Consider the following 17,356-nt stretch of genomic DNA (forward strand, 5'->3'; position numbering starts at 1 on the left):
CTCCTTCTGCCAGCTGGGGTCCCACCCTTTGTAATCCAGCCCCTTCCCCAGCACCAGCCCACCCCTGGTCAAGGCCTCCTTCCCACCCCCTCTTCTGGCTGGGGTTCCCTCTCCCAGCCCATCCTCTATGGGGGCTGTGGGGAAGTGCGGGAGGGGGGGGATTCAGAGACTTCAGGATTCGAACTGGGTTCAGAGACCTGCCCACAACTTGGCGGTGGGCTCCTCACCTAACTTCCCCCACCCAAACGGGGGCGGTGACCCCAGCATCAAACTGGGGGACTGCAGGGGGTCCGCAGAGCCCGGAGGCTGCTCCCCCAGGGCGGCCTCTTCAGTCAGGACACCGGCAAAACACTCCACCTGTCCACCGTGGGGGCGCCTCCCCCAAATCACGTCTGTTTCTGTCCTGGCCTCTCCCCCAGCAGGACTAGCGGTCCTCTCCTCTCCTCAGCGCCCGCGAAACCCCTGCACCCAGGACACCACTGGCTGCCCCACGCGCCTCCCCCTCCCTGCACACTTTCCCACCTGCTCTGGGCTCCTTGGGCATTTGTCCCCCGACCCTGCCTTGTCTGCTGGACCTGCCGCGAGGTCCACACAGACAACTCCATGGGCAGACGCCGAGCTGGGGTCCCCGCGGCGAGGGTGGCCATCCCAGCCCCAGTTCCGGGTGTTGGTAAGAGGGTCCCAGCTAAATTAAATGTAAACTGTGGCTTTCAGCGAAAAGGGAGTGTCATCTTTTCCAAATTTATGATTCCCCCCCACACACCACCCCCCTCCATCCCAGAGCCGGCTCCCCGCGAGGTGGCAGGAGGCCAGGGTCCCGACTGCGCCCGCGGGTGACTGCCGCAGCGCGGGCCGGGAAGCGAGCGGGTCCCCGGAAGGGGTCCCTTAGCAGACGGGCGCTGTGGGAACCCCGTGGGGGGGAACGCCGAGGCGGAGGCGGCAAGTATCGCGAGAGAGCCCCCTCTCCCGCCGCGCCCCGCACCCCCTCCCACCCCAGCGCCCCAGCTGGCGGCACGCGGGGCCCGGCCGGGCGGGGCGGACATGGAAGGGGTGGCGAGGGTGACCTCAGCGGTTCCGCCGCTCCGGGAAGTCGACTCGGCCCGCCCCCTCCAGCCCCCGCCCCGAGTTTCGCTCTCTCCGGGGCGGGGCGAGCGGCAGGCGGCGCCGGGCCGGCCAAGTTGGAGGGCGCCCCGCCGTCCTCGCGCCCTCCCCGCCGGGGCGCGCTGCCCGGAGCTCCGTGCGTCGGGGCCGCACCGGGGAGGCGGTGCGGCGCCGCGGCGGCCGGAGGGGAGCTGGGGCGGTGGAGGTGAGCGCGGGGGGCGGGGGCCCGGCTCTGCCCGCCCCGCACGCGGGCCCGCTCCCCGCGGCCGCGCTGCCATAAATGGGTCCCGCAGCGGCGGCGGCGGCATCTGGCGGGCCGGGCGGCAGCTGGAGGCGCGGACCGGGGGCGGCGACTCGGGCGTCGGGGGACGCGGCGGACGGCCGCCGCCAAGTGAAGTTCGGGGGCTCGGGAGCCGACCGGGGCGCCCCGGCGGGGACGCGCGCAGGTCCGCGCGGCTCGTGCCCCCTCCGCCCGCGCCGCGGGACCGGCCCCCGCGGCGGAGCGGCTTCTGTTTACTTTCGATCGAGTTTTTCCTGCTCCGGGCAGGTGCCCTGGGCGGCTCCGGGCGGGCGGTTACGCGCGGCGCCCTGCGCCCCTCTGCCCGCGCTGCCAGCACCCGGAAAGGGCGCGTCGGGCCGCCGGGGCAGCGGCGGCACGGGCGTCCCCGGGCGCGCTCACGGGCGTCCGTTTGTGCCCAGGTGATGACGGCGACGGCATGGAGTTCCCGGAGCACGGCGGGCGGCTGCTGGGCCGCCTGAGGCAGCAGCGCGAGCTCGGCTTCCTGTGCGACTGCACCGTGCTGGTGGGCGACGCGCGCTTCCCGGCCCACCGCGCCGTGCTGGCCGCGTGCAGCGTCTACTTCCATCTTTTCTACAGGGACCGGCCCGCGGGCCGCCGCGACGCGGTGCGGCTCAACGGCGACATCGTCACGGCGCCCGCCTTCGGCCGCCTGCTGGACTTCATGTACGAGGGCCGCCTGGACCTGCGCGGCCTGCCTGTCGAGGACGTCCTGGCCGCCGCCAGCTACCTGCACATGTACGACATCGTCAAGGTCTGCAAGGGCCGGCTCCGGGGCGAGGGCCGCGCGCTGCCTCCGGAGACCCCCGCCGCGGGCGCAGAGCCGCTGAGCCAGCGCCCGTGCCCTCTGCCCGCCTGGGCCCCCGAGCTCTGCCCGGCCGCCCAGAAGGTCAGGCTGCCCGGGGCCGGGGTCAAGGCTGCCCTCCCTCCAGGAGCATGGGGGCCTCCCCGCTGCCAGGCCCCAGGAGAGCCGGACGGGGCTCTGGACCTGTCTCTGAAGCCCGAGCGGAGGAGGGAGCCAGTCCGTCCGCCCTCCTGCGTCCGCCGGACACCGCCGGACAGGCAGATGCAGCCGGCGGCGCGGCCGCTAGTGAAGGACGAGCGGGACTCACTGTCGGAACAGGACAGCCTTGGTCCTCTGAGCCCCCACAGCCCCCGGCAGCCACCCTGCGCTCCGGCAGCGCGGCGCCTGGTGGGGGGCTTGGAGTCGCTGCCCGCCAGTGGGGTGGGCAGCCGGGAGCTGGCGCTGGACGCAGAGCGGGGCGCCGTCGCGGACGCGCTGGCGCCGGGCGGCCGCCGCCTCCGCATGTGCCCGCTGTGCAGCAGGCTGTTCCCCAGCGCCCGCGTCTTGCAGCTACACCTCAGCGCCCACTTTCGAGAGCGGGACGGCGCCCGGGCCGGGCTGTCGCCCGACGGCGCCGCGCCCACCTGCCCGCTCTGCGGAAAGACCTTCTCCTGCGCGTACACGCTGAAGCGACACGAGCGCACGCACTCGGGCGAGAAGCCCTACACGTGTGTGCAGTGCGGCAAGAGCTTCCAGTACTCGCACAACCTGAGCCGCCACGCCGTGGTGCACACGCGCGAGAAGCCGCACGCCTGCCGCTGGTGCGAGCGCCGCTTCACGCAGTCCGGGGACCTCTACCGCCACGTCCGCAAGTTCCACTGCGGCCTGGTGTGAGGCGTGCGCCCCGGCCCGGTGGCGGTGGGAGGGACCCAGAACTGGCCGGGTCGAAGTCCCTGAGGCTGGACCGGCCTGGCAGGAAGAGCCCCGCTGTCCCCCAGAAAGGTGGCCTCGGACTCAGTGACTCTGCAGCCCCTCTCCCTGCCCTGCCCCAGACCCCTCCTTGTGCCATGACTGTGACTCTGTCTTCCTCTCCAGGCGGTTCTGGGGGTGTCTCAAGGGCTCCCCAGCTTGGCTCACCCACCTCAGCGTGGGACAGCCTATCTGTCCTACCTTGGGGGCTTCCCTGGCCACCTCATTGGCATGTTCGGGGGACCCTGGTGAGCCTTGCTCGACCCAGTGAAGGGTGCAGGTCACAGAAGTTGTGAGTATGAGACCCCAGGGTGGGGCGGGGGGGCCGGGGCTCAGCAGGGGCCATCAGGGCAGAGACGGTGCTGCAGGGGGTGCAGGCCCTGTGGGGATGTCTGGGCAGCAGGAGCAAAGCCATCCAGAAGCTGAATGCTGTAGAGTCCCAGGCACAGTGGTGGCAGGCGGCTCGAGGTCCTGGCTGCATGGTAACAGTCAGAGAAAGTTGCAATTTAGAAACGATTTTCTGGATGTGGAGCCTCCTGAGGCAGCCAGATGTCTGCTGACGGCAGTGGGCCCGTGGGCGATGGGCCATGCCACTCCCCTGCCTGGGAGCAGCGTCCAGGCGCCTCTGAGCTTCCCCAGGGTGGCTGCTGCTGAGCCTTGGCAGGCCTGGCCCTGCAGGTCACCAGTCTGTCCCTGGGGCTGCTCATTCCCAGAGTGCAGAGCGGGGGCCAATGCTGCCCTCCGACCGGGCGCAGGGCTCAGAGGGGCTCCTTTCCGCAGAGTGGGACTCCCCCAGAGCGTGCTGTGGTGGCACAGGGCGGAGTAGGGGAGGGCAGCTGGCTGGGGCAGGGGCGCAGCCCCCACCTTCATGCATGGCCCCGGGCGGCTGAAGCTGCTGGAACGTGGTGGATGCTGTGCTGGCGTCTTGCGGGGGCCCACCCCGCCCTGCCCTGCCCGCCAGCCCACTGAGCTGCTTTGCTGCTGGAACCTCTGGCTGTGGTGGGGGCTTTGGCCCCAGGTCATGGGGCCTGTGCAGGTGGTAGGGCTGCTTGGGCCCCTGGTGCCCCTGACCCCAGGGGCTGTTTCTGCTGTGACCAGATGTGGGGCGAGGACAGAGTCTGGCCAGGTTTACGTCTTCTTCCCTTCTCCTGACAATACTTGATGTCGTATTCATTTGTCTCCCTGGTGTGGAGTGAAAGGCCTTCCCAGCAAGTGGACAGGCGGGCTCACCATCCCGCAGGCGCGGTCCCCGTGTGTGGCTGGCCCCTCCTGATGCCCGGGGCTCGGAGGCCGGACCGCCTGCGGAGCAGGCAGCTGGGTGAAGGGGCCCCTGCCTTCCACTGTGCTGCCCCAGCTCCCCACCTCCACAGGGGCCAGTGGAACCACACACTCGGCAGGATGTGCTGCCTGATCAGGTCTCCCTGTGTGTGAGTGTGTGTGCGCACGTGTGTGTGAGTGTGCGAGCCTGAGAGTGTCCAGCAACCTGGCGGCCAGGGATGTGGCTGGTCCTGGTTTTCCCCAGGGGTTTCCATGGGGGAGACACGTACTTTCCTGGGGCGGGAAGTCAGCCCCGAGTGAGCAACACTGGGCCCATTGTCTTCTGCTAGCGGTCACTGTGTGTTAACGCGGCGGAGGAGATGGTTTTGAATCTGATAAGGTGCACAGTCCCGGTGACACGTATGTATTTAAGGTGCCGAGTGGGAGCACGAGGCAGAGGCGTGTGCCAGCGAGGTCTGAGTGGAGCCTGCTGTGTGGGGTCCTCCGCCCAGCCTCCTGCCTCCCTTCGGCCCCACCCCTCAGGGCAGGGGGCTTCGGCTCCTCGTGACCCAGGGGACAGCCCTTCAGGCCGATGGTTTGGCGGGAGGCTTTGTCCCCACACACAGCGTGTCCCCCTGTGTCGCACCTTTGTCTCCGTGGTGACAGTGGCTAATAAAGCCGCCCAGGTGGAGATGCCGGACGATTCCCAGGGTCCAGAGTGTATGCGTCTCCAAGCACATTGGGGGCTCGGGCCCCGCTGGGACGGGCTGGTGGGGCAGGGGCTGTCCCAGGTGCCATCACACGTTGTGCCCCATGTGGGAGTGGGCTGGGGCAGGGCTGCAGTCTGCTGGCATGCCCCTGGTCCCCAGGTTGCCCCACCCCGCCTCGAGTTCTCCCAGAGAGGCAGGTCGGGGCCAGCCTGGAGGCCTGGTGGCTTCTTGCCCTGAGTGGGGGGGTTGGGGGGGTTGCTGAGGAGCCACAAGCTCTGGGGCCCCTCTGCCTGCTCTCCCCCACACCCACCCTGTGCCATCCCCCTCCTTCCATACTGGATTCCTCAGGGTGGGACTGGGGCTCCCATGGCCTGGGTGTGGGGAGAGGTGGGCAAGGCTTGGAAGGGGCCGAGCCTGCTGCCCTGCCCCTCCCACCATGGGCCTGCCTGATCCTGAGGCGGCCTTAACGGAGGCAGATGGGCAGCCGGCCTCCTGTGTGTGCCAAGCCCAGCCCTGGCCAGACTGTTCTCCAGCGGGGGACCCAAGGGCAGCGTTGGGGGGCCCATGCTCGCTAGGGGTCCTCAGAGGTCGTCGGGCTGAGCTGAGCTGGCGCCAAAGGGCAGCTGTTTTCTTGGACCAACCTTTGAGGCCCCCCAAGTCCTGACCCCAACGGCAGCCCTTGCTTCTGGAGGTCAGGCCGGCACCTGCCTCGCTGGCCCAGCCTGCCTCCCATGGAGCCCCTGTCAGGCTCCCAGTTAGGCCCGAGATTCAGCCCGGCCTTCTCAGAACGGGGAGGAGGCTGTTGTCAAGCAACCAGACAGGGAGGAGGGTAGTGAAGAAGCTCCTTGAGGGGAGGGGCCCTCCAGGGGCCCATCCGAGCCACCCAGCCCTGCCATGCTGTGCTCACACTCAGCTTGCTGCTGAGGCCCTGTTCCTGGACAGGCTGACCCTCTGAGCGTCCTCCCTGGACACCGCCCATGTGACCCCTCTGTGGCCTGGTAAACTGAGGCAGGAAGGGCCTGGCTCCAGCCCACAGTCGCAAAGCCAGCAGGTGGCAAACCCAGGACTACCTTCCCCCAACGTCAGACATTCTGGCGGCTGCCTGGCTGAGCTGGCACCCCTATCGCAGCTGACCCTCCTGGGCGGCGGCACTGTTGGGCAGCCCAGAGGACCCCACAGGGATGGCAGTGTGGGGGAAGAGGGGTCCCAAAGCCGCTCCTGCCCAGGGTGGGCTCTCGGGAGCCCCTGGGGAGGTGACAGTGGGGGCTGTGCCGGCTGAGGGCCAGCTGCTACAAAGGTGACAGGCAGACGGGTGAGGGGCCAGGGTGAGCAGGGTGGCATGGGGAAGTGACAGTGGAGAAGCTTGGGGACAGCTGGGGGGAGGGCCGGGCAGTTCCAGCCCGCGGGGCCAGCACTGGCAGAAAGTGCTGCCTGCAGAGCTGCCGAGGCAGCCGGCTGGGGACAGAGGCAGCTCGGACGAGGCCGCCAGGCTGGTGGCGTGTCGGCATGCCCGCCCACCACAGTGGCCCCGCAGGGAGGCCAGTGGTGGGGGATCCCAGAGAAATCTGGGGGCCAGGGGCTCCGAGGGGGCCGGGACCCGCCTCCCCAGGTCAGACCGTGCCCTGGCCTTTGGCGGACCCCTCTGTGCCTGACTCAGGGCCTGGGCCCAGTTCTGCCGTGTGAGTGGCGGGGGTGGGGGGGCCCACACACCCAATGACAATTCTCCAGCACCAGCAGGTCGCCCCAGAGACAGCACCCAGTCCCACAGGGCAAGGGCCCTGTCCCACAGGACAGTCTCGCCCCGTAGTCCCCCACTGTGGACGCTAGTCACACATCCAGGAGGTTACCTGGGCTTCTGACCAGGTAGCAGGCGACAGGTGGGAGGGCCCGTAACCCCTCCTTAGGTTTGATCAGTTTGCTACAGCAGCTCACTGGGCTCAGGAACAATGTCCTGCCAGGTCACAGGGCTGTTACAAAAGGTCGTAACTGAGGGACAGTCAGGGGTTGATAGGGCCAGGGCAGGTGAAGGAAAGGGGCCCAGAGCTTCTGTGCCCACTCCAGGCACCGCTCCCCAAATCACCAGGTGTCTTGCAGCCTGAAGCTCTCCGAACCCCCTTCATTTGGCTTTTTAAAAAAAGATTTTATTTATTTTTAGAGGGGAAGGTGGGGAGAAGGAGGTAGAGAAACAGCAATGTGTGGTTTTGTCTCCTGCGCCCCCTAGTGGGGATGTGGCCCACAACCCAAGAATGTGACCTGACTGGGAATGGAACTGGCGACTTTTTGGCTCACAGGTGCGCGCTCAATCCACTGAGCCGCACCAGCTAGGGCTCCTTTTGGATTTTTATGGAGACTTCACTACACAGCACTGTCGATGAGCTCGTTCGGCCACTGAGCCAACCCCCAGCCCCTCTCCCCTCCCTGGAGGCGGGGGTGGGGTGGGGGGGTGGGACAAAAGCCCCAGCCCTGTCATCGCACTCGGCCGGCTCCCTGGGCCACCAGCCCTCCCTCCGTGACCCGCATCTTTGCAGGTCACCTCACATAATGGAAGACACCTTTGTCACTCACTCTCTTCACAGGAAATTGCAAGGGCGGGTCGGAGCCGCGTGGGGTGGGGTGGGGGTGGGGCGAGGGCCACTTGTGCATTTCTTACTAAAAGTCGCCACAGCTCACCCTGTCTGTCCCTGAGTGGTTGGTTGTGTGCGTTTGCGGGGGCGGCCGTAACAGCGCCAGGCCTGGCCTGCGGGGCTGACGCGGCCCCTGAGTCCTGAGTTGGGCGTCACAGGGCTGATCCCCCAAGGCCTCCAGCCTGGGCGTGTGGGCAGCCACCCCCGCCAGGTCCTCACACATGGCTGTCTCTCTGTGTGTCTAGGAAGAGTGTCCTGCGCTCTTCCTAGAAGGTCACAAGTCAGACCTCATTTTAACTTGACCGCTTCTGTAGAGACCTGTGTCCAGTGGGGTCACATTCAGGGGTGCGGAGGTTAGGGCCTCAGCAGAGCAATTTGGGGGACCCTCGGCATTCCAGAAGAGCAGGGAGGCGGGAGGGCCAGACCCCAGCCTGAGTGTGTTGGGTGGCCCCCAGGCAGCTGGGCACAGCTGACGGCCCCCAGGCCACCTGGCGTTGAGAGACACAGCTCCTCGGCGGGGGTCACCCTCCTCAGGGGCCCCCAGACCCCGCCCCGTCCTGCCCACACCCTCCACAGTGGCCCAGCATCCCCTGGACCTCACCCCGTCACCCGCTGCACCCCAGGGCCCATGCCCTGGCTGTGGCATGAACATGTCCCCAGGGCCTCACCTGGCAGTCCCTCCCCAACTCTGCCTCCCCTGCAGAGACCCGATTCAGCTTTCCCTCGTCTGCCCCCACCAACAGGGGCCAGGAAGGGAGGCGGAGACACTTCTGCCCGGCCTGCTGGCAAAACCCCAGCTCTCTGAGGCTCCTGCAGACCACCCTCATTCCCCGCACCCCCACTCCTCCGATCATCAGAGGCTCCAGCTCCAGGCTCTGCCTCCGTCATTCCCCCTCCAGTCCTACAGGCCAAGGCCTGGGATGCACCACGTCTGCAGGAAAACTCACCCACCCCTGCCCTGGGCTCCAGGTCGCGCCCCTCTGTGCCTCTGCCCCCTCCCCGGGGCTCCTGGCATCTACCCTCTTTTTCTGTCAAATTCCTTGGCAAAACCCAAATGGAAAGAAGGTAGACAGTCCCCTCGCTGTCAACACAGACAATGGGGTGAAGTGGCTGCAGGACGCTGAAAGTCCGCTTAACCTCACGCAGCTCGCTTAGTCCCACCCCTGTGGGTAACTGTCAGAAGTTCTGGACAAAAACATGCATGTTTGAAACCTCACTGGAGAGTCGGTAAAAGGTTGAGCCCAGACGGGAACCTGCTCATGAGAGGCAGCGAGACTGCACCGGGAGTTGTGTGTGTTTGTGGCCATAGGCGTGACAGATGCCTCACAAAGGAAGTGACACCACAAACACAGGGAAAGAGCTCAGCACCAGTAATCAGCGGGCGCAAGTGACATCCACCACGGGGTCCCTCCACACGCCGCCCTGAAGTCCCAGGCCTGGCAGTACCAAGCCGTGCTGGGGACATGGAGCTCAGGAAGGTGGCCCACCGTGTTGGAGGGACTGCCAGCTTCTCGCCAAGTTCGCCAGACGCCTGTCATTGGACCCAGTAGTGGCACTGTGAGGTGTGACCAGGAGAAGGGGAACATGACTGCAAAGGGGCCGCGTGCCTGTGGTCATAGCTTCGTCCCTGTCCCCAGACAGCTGGGAGCAGCCCAGCAGTCTGAGAATGAGTGGGCAGCGGGGTGGCCTGCGATGGGCAAGGGAGGCAGCAATGGGGTGGATGTCCCCACTGTGAGGGCCAGAGCGGGACAGGCCCCGGGGCCACTCTGGAGCCAGTGGTGGCTGCTGGTGGGAAGCCAGGCCGGTGAGGCTTCAGGCCAAGAGTGGGGGCTGACTGGGAAGACTCCGGGGACATTTTTGGAGATGCTGATGTCCCGAGGGTTTTGTGCAGGGCTGTGCTCCGGGGCGGGAGCCACCTGTCCAACTTTACAGGTAAGACTTGTGGGCTCCAACGTGTGTCCGATGAATAGGAACAGATGAAGGTCTGGATGCTGCCAGGTGACGGCCAGGGGGTGGCTGGGAATGCAGGACGGGTACCGGCAGTGTGGGCAACAGCACTGTGTCTGTCATCCGGCTCCGCAGGCCCCAGCTGGCACACACCTGCCCTGAAGGGCAGTCTGACAACTGCCGTCCAGGGCACAGCCGCACGGGGGCCTTGGCCAGGAGCCCTGGGGCTGACCTCCTGGACGGGCTGGCCCGTGTGTACCACCCTGTCCGTGGGGGCGACTACAGAGCTGCTGAGCACGGGGAGGCGCTGGGGGAGGCTTGGTGCCCCTTGCAGGGACTGTACACACCAGGGTCCCGGGTGGACTGGGATGCCACACAGCTAGGGGGTGGGGGTATCCTGTGGGCCTGGGCAGCGCGAGGCCTCCACGTTAGGAAGGGAGAGTGACAAGGTGTGGACGGGCGTGACGGTGCACGCTCCCTTCGGGGAAAAGGAGGGGAGACAGCATGTGTGTATCATACTCCTGGAAGAGTGAGTACTCAGGAATGTGGTCGGTTGCGGGGGGGGGGGGGGGGGGGGGGAGACTCTTTTTATGTCCACGTGAACTGCCGACCCTTAGCCACCGATCCAAGCGAATCAGGTCGAAGTGGGAACTGCTCCCTTTGCTTCCTTCTGTCTTCCCCGCCCTTCCCCGCAGTGCTGCTCATGGGACGGCTTGGTGGGCCCTTTCTGAGTCCTGCGCCCCCCCCCCCCGAGTATTATGTTTTTTCCTTGTTGTCATTAAAAGGCACATTGGAAATGCCCCCCCCCCCGCCCGTCATGCCCCCTCCCCCTGCCCTCTGCTCACCGCTGTTCCTTGGCCATTTGCCGACGTTTCTTTTCGTAAATATCAGCAAACATCCGCCACCATCATCACTTGAGAAGTGTGCCACGTAGGCCGTCCTGCACGTCCCTTCTTCCCACCTAAAAATGGGCTGTGGACATCCTCCCACGTCAGCATAGAAGCCCTTCCTCGACCCTATGTGGCCGACATGTGGTGCTGTCTCCTGGAGACGGACCCCTGGGGGGTCTCCCACCTGCTGCTGCTGTGAGCAGTGCGAGCGCAAACCACCTTGGCCATGGGTCGTCTGGCCCAGGGAGGGTGAGGCAAACTCCCTGGGGGTAAAGTGTTTGTAAGGCCGCACAGCGCCAAGTTGCTGCCCCTGCCTTCACTCCCCCCCTCCCCCCCGCATGTTTCCCTCCAACCTTGCCAACCGCAGTATGTCAGCAAACTGGTGAGGGGGGGTTCAAAACCAGACAGGTAACAGCATCCCAGTATCATTTTTGTTTTAAGGTTTATTGGTGCTTCCAAATACATGGTATTTCCAAGTATTCTTCAGAAAAAAATTATCAAGTTTCATTTTAATTTGCATTTCTCTTATTATGAGGTCAGAGGATTTCGCCTGGGTTGACTCTTTTCTTGTGCTGTTTTGCCCATTTTCCCCTGGGCATTTCCAAACCAGTCCCCTTTCCCCCCAGCATTTATAACGGTATCACTTGTGCTACATTTGTATCTTTGATCTATTTAGGTTTTTAAAAACTGATCTTGGGGAAAGAGGGAGAGAGAAACATGGATTTGCTGTTCCACTTACTGATGCTTCCTTGGTTGCTTTTTGTCTGTGCCCTGACCTGGGATCGAATCCGCAACTTTGCATGTCGGGTGGGCACTGTAACCACCTGACCCACCCGCTGGGGCTGGTCCATTTACGCGGTAGTTCTAACTTTATCATTGTTCAGATGAGCAGCACCGTTTATTAAAACTATCTGTCTCCACCGACGTTGTTGCAGAGCGACCCTTGTCGCATCCGACGCCCCCGTGTCCCGAGTGTTGGTGACATTTCCTCCCTGGCTCTGCCGCACCCTCCCGCAGCCGGCTCCACGGCCGTCCTGAACGGGGTGTTGTTACCCAGCGGCTCGCATTCCTCTTCTCTTTCAGTTTTTTTGGCTACTTTTGCTCGTTCACCTCCCATGTGAACGCCAGAGTCAGTTCCTCTGCTTCAAGGGGAAAGCCCTGCCATCCGCAGCCGCTCACCCCATCTGCTCAGGACAACGGCGACCTCCCGGCTGCGCATCCGAGGGGCTCTCGGTCATCCTACCGCCCCCCCAGCCCCGTTCTCGGCAGCACTTTGCTGACGGAGCGTGGCCTCCTCCAACACTCACCCCACCTCTGCACCCCTCTTCTGCTCACGCCCGTGCCGTAGGGAATGGCTTCCTACCACGCCCGCTGCCCCTCACTGGGGCCTCCCAAACCGGTGCCGCGCTCCTCGAGCCCACGCATGTGCGCAGCACCCACGCATCTCCTGAGCGCCTCCCGGGGTCGCGTGAGGAAAGCCCACTTCCCCGCACAAACCCGGCCCTCGCCCAGCCGCCCCACGCGGTGAATGAAAGCCCGGGGATCCTGTCCAACCTGGGAGCCCGGACGTCCCCGAGCTCCCCGTCGCCTCGCTGCCCGCGGCTCGGACGGTCCTGCGGTCCCCGCCTGCGGAAGGCGGCTGGGCCGCTGCGCTCCTGGGCGCGGCACCCGGGGGGCTCTCCAGGGACCGCTCCCCTGCCCCGCCGTCCCCGAGTCGACGTGCGGACAGTGGGGCGGCGTCCAGGGGCGGGCGGCCGCAGGAAGTGCCCGCAAGTCCCACGCCGGCGGCAGCTCGCCCGGAAGTCGCCGCCGGGCGGCGCATGCTCCCTCCGTTCCCGCGCGCTCGCGAGTCACGTGAGGCGGCGCGCGGGCCGCTCCGGGAAGTGCCCCCCGGGAACACGAGCCGCGGCCGCGGGTTCCGCTCGCTGCGCAGGGTGTGCGGGTCCCGCGTTGCCCGGGTTCCAGGCGTACGGTCTGCTCTCCCGTGTCCGCAGAGCTGCCCGTCGGGCCGAAGTCCCGTGCGCTCCGTGAGAGTCACGCACCAGAGGAGGCACGGCGGTCACCGGCCCTCGGCCCTGACTCACCTGTTGGGTTTACCTGTTTGCCGCCTGCTGGGCGGCTGCGGCCTCAGGACGGGGACCCTGTGTTTTTTGGCGTAATCATTGTCTGGCACTGTCCCTTCATATTGGAAGCGTGAACAAGGAGACACCTAGATGAGTTATAACCACGCGCCCTGCGGCCACCCAGTGTGACAGCAGCGCCAGAGCCAGGAGGGACGCTGAGTGTTGGGTAAACGTAGGGTTCAGACCGAAAGCCTGCGGGCCATGGCCTTATCCACACCCCGGCTGAGCCCTCCTGCTTCCCACGCGGGGCCCCCACCCTACACGCGGCCCTGGCTTAGTCCTGGGGCGGGGTGCCCTGCTCTGACCCTCAGCACTGCCCAGGGCTGCCCGCGTGTCTTGCTGAGCCCTTCCAGCCCACGCCTCTCGCGACAGGAACCCTCCCACAGCCTGGCTGGGCCTGGCGGGCCTTACTTACGCTGGCCCGGCCAGGAAGAGGCTGGTGCAAGCAGAGGGCAGGAAGCTCAGGGCCACCGGGATCTGACTGCAGGGTGCGGAGGGTTGATGTGGAGGCAGTAGCGGGATGGAGGAGCATTCAGGCCGGGTGTCCAGAGGCGCAGGTACATGAGCTCTTGGGGAAAAGGTGCCTCTACTCTGGAGGGCCACAGTCTGAGGAGGACTCCCCCAGAACAAGCCCCTCTGCCTCCGCTCTTGTTCCCATCTCTGCCTTCCCCCTGGTCTCTGCACCTCCCCTTTTCTTTCCTGCAGTCCTTCCTAAAAAGCAAGCTTAACCTGCTTCTTACACTTGCTAAAATAATTAAAGCTTTGTTAACTCCAGGTTGGATGGATGGATGGTCGGATGAATGGCTGGTTAGTGCCTCAGGTGGAACTTCTGGCTTCAAGGAGCAGAAATTCTGACAAATGCAGCAGTTCGAACCCACAGGGGTTTCTTTTTCTCCACAAACAAGAAGCCTGGAGGTGGCCATGCTGGTGCCGACAGACAGCCCAGTGGTGTGGGGCCAGCGTCTGTGCAATCCCATTGTCCTTTTCCTCGTGGTTACAGATGGCTGCCACGGCTCCAGATGCCGCATCCATGTTCCAGGCTGGATGACGGGGCGGGGGGGGTGGGTGGTGAAGGGTAGTAATAGAGATGTCCGTCTGTTTATCATGGAGACAAAACTCCCAGAAGTTCCCCAGCAGGCTGTGGCTGGCCACCTCATACTGGCCAGAGCCATCTCCCTGCCCACAGCTGCTGCAGCTCAGCGTGGGGAGGGGATTCTCGGTTGCCCAGGGTGTGTAGTGAGAGAGAAGGGGAGAGAGAGCGAAGTCGAGGGCTGCGGTGGACAGCTGCTGCTGTGGCTGCCTGGCGTCTTTTGAGTATTCTCTCTGCCTTTGGATAGCCCCCCGTGGTGAATCCCGCCTTTCCCACGGAGAGTTCGGCGGGACGATGTCAGCCAGCCTCCCCAGGACACCAGGAGCAGGTGTGTGGCCTGTGGTGTGCGTGGCTGTGCAGTCGGGCCCCAGCACAGGTCGCGTCCTTATGGGGCCGGGGCCATGTCAGCTTCCTGCTGCTGCGGAGACAGAGTAGCTCCCAGCTTGGTGGGGGCAGCCCACCGGTCTGGCGGGGGCCTGGCAGTGTTGCAGGAGGCTTAGCCTGATCCGTGAGCCGCCACGGCTCTGTGGGAGTCTGTCTGCTTAAAGAGCTGGAGTCAACACTGCTGCCTGTGGTGGGTGGGGGTGGCGCTGTGCCCCCCAAACCTCTGCATTGAGCCCTAAGCCCTGGTACCTGGGAACGAGCCTTCATTTGGATGCAGGGTGTTTATAGATGCAGTCGAGTTAGAAGGAGGCTATGAGGGAGGGCCTTGGCTGGTGACTTTCTCAGAGGGGAATTTGGACACAGACCCACCCACGGGAGGACGCCCTGTGACAAGGGACAAAGACACTAATGCAGATACTTGTTCTGCAGCCACAAGCCAAGGACCGAGGGCCACCGCCAGCAGCTGGAGGAGGCAGGAAGGCCCTCCTGGAGAGCCTCAGAGGGTGCAGATACCTTGACTTATGGCTCCAAGAATGGGAGAGAGTAAGCCACTGAATTGTGGTCCTTTGTTACAGTACCCCCCCCCCCACTAATATAGCAGCTAAGAACCCGGCCCATTCCCCAAACAACAGTGTCTGCATGGGTGGAAGGCAGGGTGGACAGACACCTACCTGAATGCGGAGTGGTGGGATTTGCAAGTGGTGAGGCACTTGCACCCTGAAGACATCCAGTGGAGCCGGTGGGAGGGCGGGGGACAGGCGGCAGAGTCTGGACCTGGATTCTATGCTGGGCGGGGATGAGTGCGAACTACGGCAGTGTGGGCCGTGAGTCGCCCCACCGGGCCCTACCGCGTGACCCAGCGCTGTAAAGTTTCCAAATAAGGGTTCCCGGGGCAGTTGTGCGGACGAGGACAGCTGGACAGGGGCGTCCCAAGTCATCCTGAGGCCACGCGGAGTGCCAGCCTGGAGCGGGGTCTGCCTGGGGCCCCTTCCCAAGGGGTGGACACTTGCATCCCCGCGCGCTAGGCCTCCCGGCCAGGTCCCTGCAGCCAGCGCGCCCCCTGGCGGCGCCGTGCCGCCATGGCGCCAGTGCCACTCTCCCCACCTCCGACTGCGCTCAGGTGCTTTACACGTAATCCCGGAGCGGAGCGCGGCCGGGAGGGGAAACGCCGCCCTCGGAACACAGCTGACGCGGGTGGAATCGGCTCGCGCCGCCCCGGGAGGCGGGGGGGGGGGGGGGGCGAGGCGCAAGCGCAGGGCACAAGGACCCGGTGCCGCCTTTCCATCCGCGCTGGACGAGAGGCCCGGAAAGGACTGACGGCCTGCGCATGTGGGCATCAGGGGCGCGAGGGAAAGCGGGCCGTGACCTCCAGAACTAAGGCGTCACCGTGGGGTGACCGCGCGGGTCAAGATCCGCGGCAGTGACGGGGCTGCGGGTGAACAGAGAGGGGAGGGGTGAACGGGGCTGCACTGGAGGGGTCCTAGGAGAAATGGGAAGCAGGGAGTGTGCGCGCAGACAGGCAGCTTTGTGCATGGGGGAGAGCTGGCGGCAGCAGCTGCCCTGGACGTGGGCGGGACCTGTGCGTGCCGCCCCTCTCAGCCGCTGCGCGCAAGTGGTGAAGGTCTGGGTGGTCCGCGGGTGCAGACACCGGGAAGGGGGAGGGGGGGCCATGGCCGGGATCAGGGGACAGGGAAGGTTGGGGGACACCAGGGTGGTAACCTCAGCTCTGACCCCGTGGGGGGATGTGGTGGAGCCCAGGTGGGGACCGGGATTTGGGAGCAGCCAGCACAGGCCTGGAGGAGTTGGAGGAGCCCCACGGAGCGTGGGGGTGCCTGCTGGGGCAGCATCAGTGGGTCTCTGCAGGTGGCCAGTGACCACGGGCATCAGCCCCAGGCAGGATCCATCGGGCTCCCACGTGCCTGTCCCCAGGACTTCGGTCCCTGCCTAGCCTGCTCTCTGCTGCCTCCTTCTCTCCTGCCCCCAGAATCCATGCAGCCTGTGGCTGGGGCCTGGGGACACCCGTGACCCTGTCTCCCCTTTATGCTGGACTCTCCCAGCCTCCTTAAGGCTACCTGCTCTGGGTTCTGTGCAGGGGGAGACTGGCTCCTCCCAAGCCCCCGGTCCTGGCCTTCACGTGTCCCCCCATCCACTGTGCCTGCTTTGGACTTCAGCGGAGAGGCTCACACCGTCTACTCGGTTTGGCATCCAACTGTTTCCACGCAGTGCTGTGTCCACAAGATGCGTCCACGTCATGGCACCAAGCAGTGCCCCCCCACCATCCGCAGGTGGGGTTGTTGGGAGTAAGGCCACTGTGGCCATTCTTGGGTGTTCTTTGGGTGGCTGCCGCAGACTATGGTCCTACTTTTCCTTCATTTTTACTGAACTATGATGTATGTGTAATGAAGGCCACAGCTCTTTACTGCAAGATATTTGTAGGTTGTTATTTCCATGTAATGTCACTCATTCCTCTTGCCATCTCTTTTAAAAAACTTTCAAAATTGAGATACAACTCACATATTATAAAATTTGCCCCTTTCCAGTGTATGATTTGCCCTGGCTGGTGAGCTCGGTGGATTGAGCGCCAGCCTGCAATCCGGAGTCGCTGGTTCGATTCCCAGTCAGGGCACACGCCTGGGTTGTGGCCAGGTCCCCAGTAGGAGGCACGTGAGAGGAAGCTGATCCATGTATCTCTCCCATGTCATTGATGTTTCTCTCCCTTTCTTGCTCCCTCCCTTCCCCTCTCTAAAAATAAATGAATAAAATCTTAAAAAGTGATAAAGCGTGTAACTTAGTGGGCTCTGGCAAACTCGTGGTTGTGCCACCACCCGCATGACCTGACTCAGGACCTGTCACCACACTGGAAGGGCCCCGGTGCCTGTTAGCAGCGCCGCCCCAGTCCTGCCTCCCCCAGCCCCCGGCAACACTCCTGTTACTGTCCACGGATTTGCCCATTTCAGACATTTTGGATAAACCGGGTCAAACCCGGGGCTCCTCGGGCCAATCTCTCCCACTCTGTACCATGCCCTCAGGCTCACCCCCATGGGCGCAAGTGCCAGCCCCTCATTCCCACGTAGGGCTGAGTGGCACCCCGCTGTGCGGGAACACCACGGCGTCTGTCCACCCGCCCACTTGCGGACACTTGGGCTGTCTTTCCGCCTATGGGCGGAGCTGCGGTGCCC

The 17,356-nt window shown here is 64.8% G+C and overlaps 1 protein-coding gene and 1 non-coding gene across 5 annotated transcripts; both read left to right on the plus strand.

Moving 5' to 3' along the window:
• Positions 1-1,190: 1,190 nt before the first annotated feature.
• Positions 1,191-5,114, plus strand: ZBTB42 (zinc finger and BTB domain containing 42). 2 transcript variants are annotated; one of them, XM_071222097.1, is made up of 3 exons: positions 1,191-1,306; positions 1,801-1,904; positions 1,979-5,114. In XM_071222097.1, the coding sequence occupies exon 3, from the start codon at positions 2,064-2,066 to the stop codon at positions 3,075-3,077; it is 1,014 nt and encodes a 337-aa protein (XP_071078198.1). In that variant the 5' UTR covers positions 1,191-1,306; positions 1,801-1,904; positions 1,979-2,063; the 3' UTR covers positions 3,078-5,114. The 2 variants fall into 2 exon arrangements, with proteins under 2 accessions (XP_071078198.1, XP_053784779.1); XM_053928804.2 differs by having other exon boundaries at positions 1,801-5,114.
• Positions 5,115-12,483: 7,369 nt separating this feature from the next.
• On the plus strand, positions 12,484-16,912 carry LOC123480480 (uncharacterized). 3 transcript variants are annotated; one of them, XR_011651461.1, is made up of 4 exons: positions 12,484-12,869; positions 14,041-14,121; positions 14,607-14,720; positions 16,041-16,912. It is a non-coding gene; the product is annotated as an uncharacterized protein (transcript). The 3 variants fall into 3 exon arrangements; XR_011651460.1 differs by having other exon boundaries at positions 12,484-14,121; XR_011651462.1 differs by having other exon boundaries at positions 12,484-14,121; positions 16,270-16,912.
• The last annotated feature ends 444 nt before the right edge of the window (positions 16,913-17,356 follow it).

Source organism: Desmodus rotundus, chromosome 7 (assembly GCF_022682495.2).
Source record: "Desmodus rotundus isolate HL8 chromosome 7, HLdesRot8A.1, whole genome shotgun sequence".
NCBI lineage: Eukaryota > Metazoa > Chordata > Mammalia > Chiroptera > Phyllostomidae > Desmodus > Desmodus rotundus.

What these genes read in the sequence shown, in the direction of transcription:
- ZBTB42 (XM_053928804.2), top strand. Translation starts at nt 1,818, where the DNA reads ATGGAGTTCCCGGAGCACGGCGGGCGGCTGCTGGGCCGCCTGAGGCAG.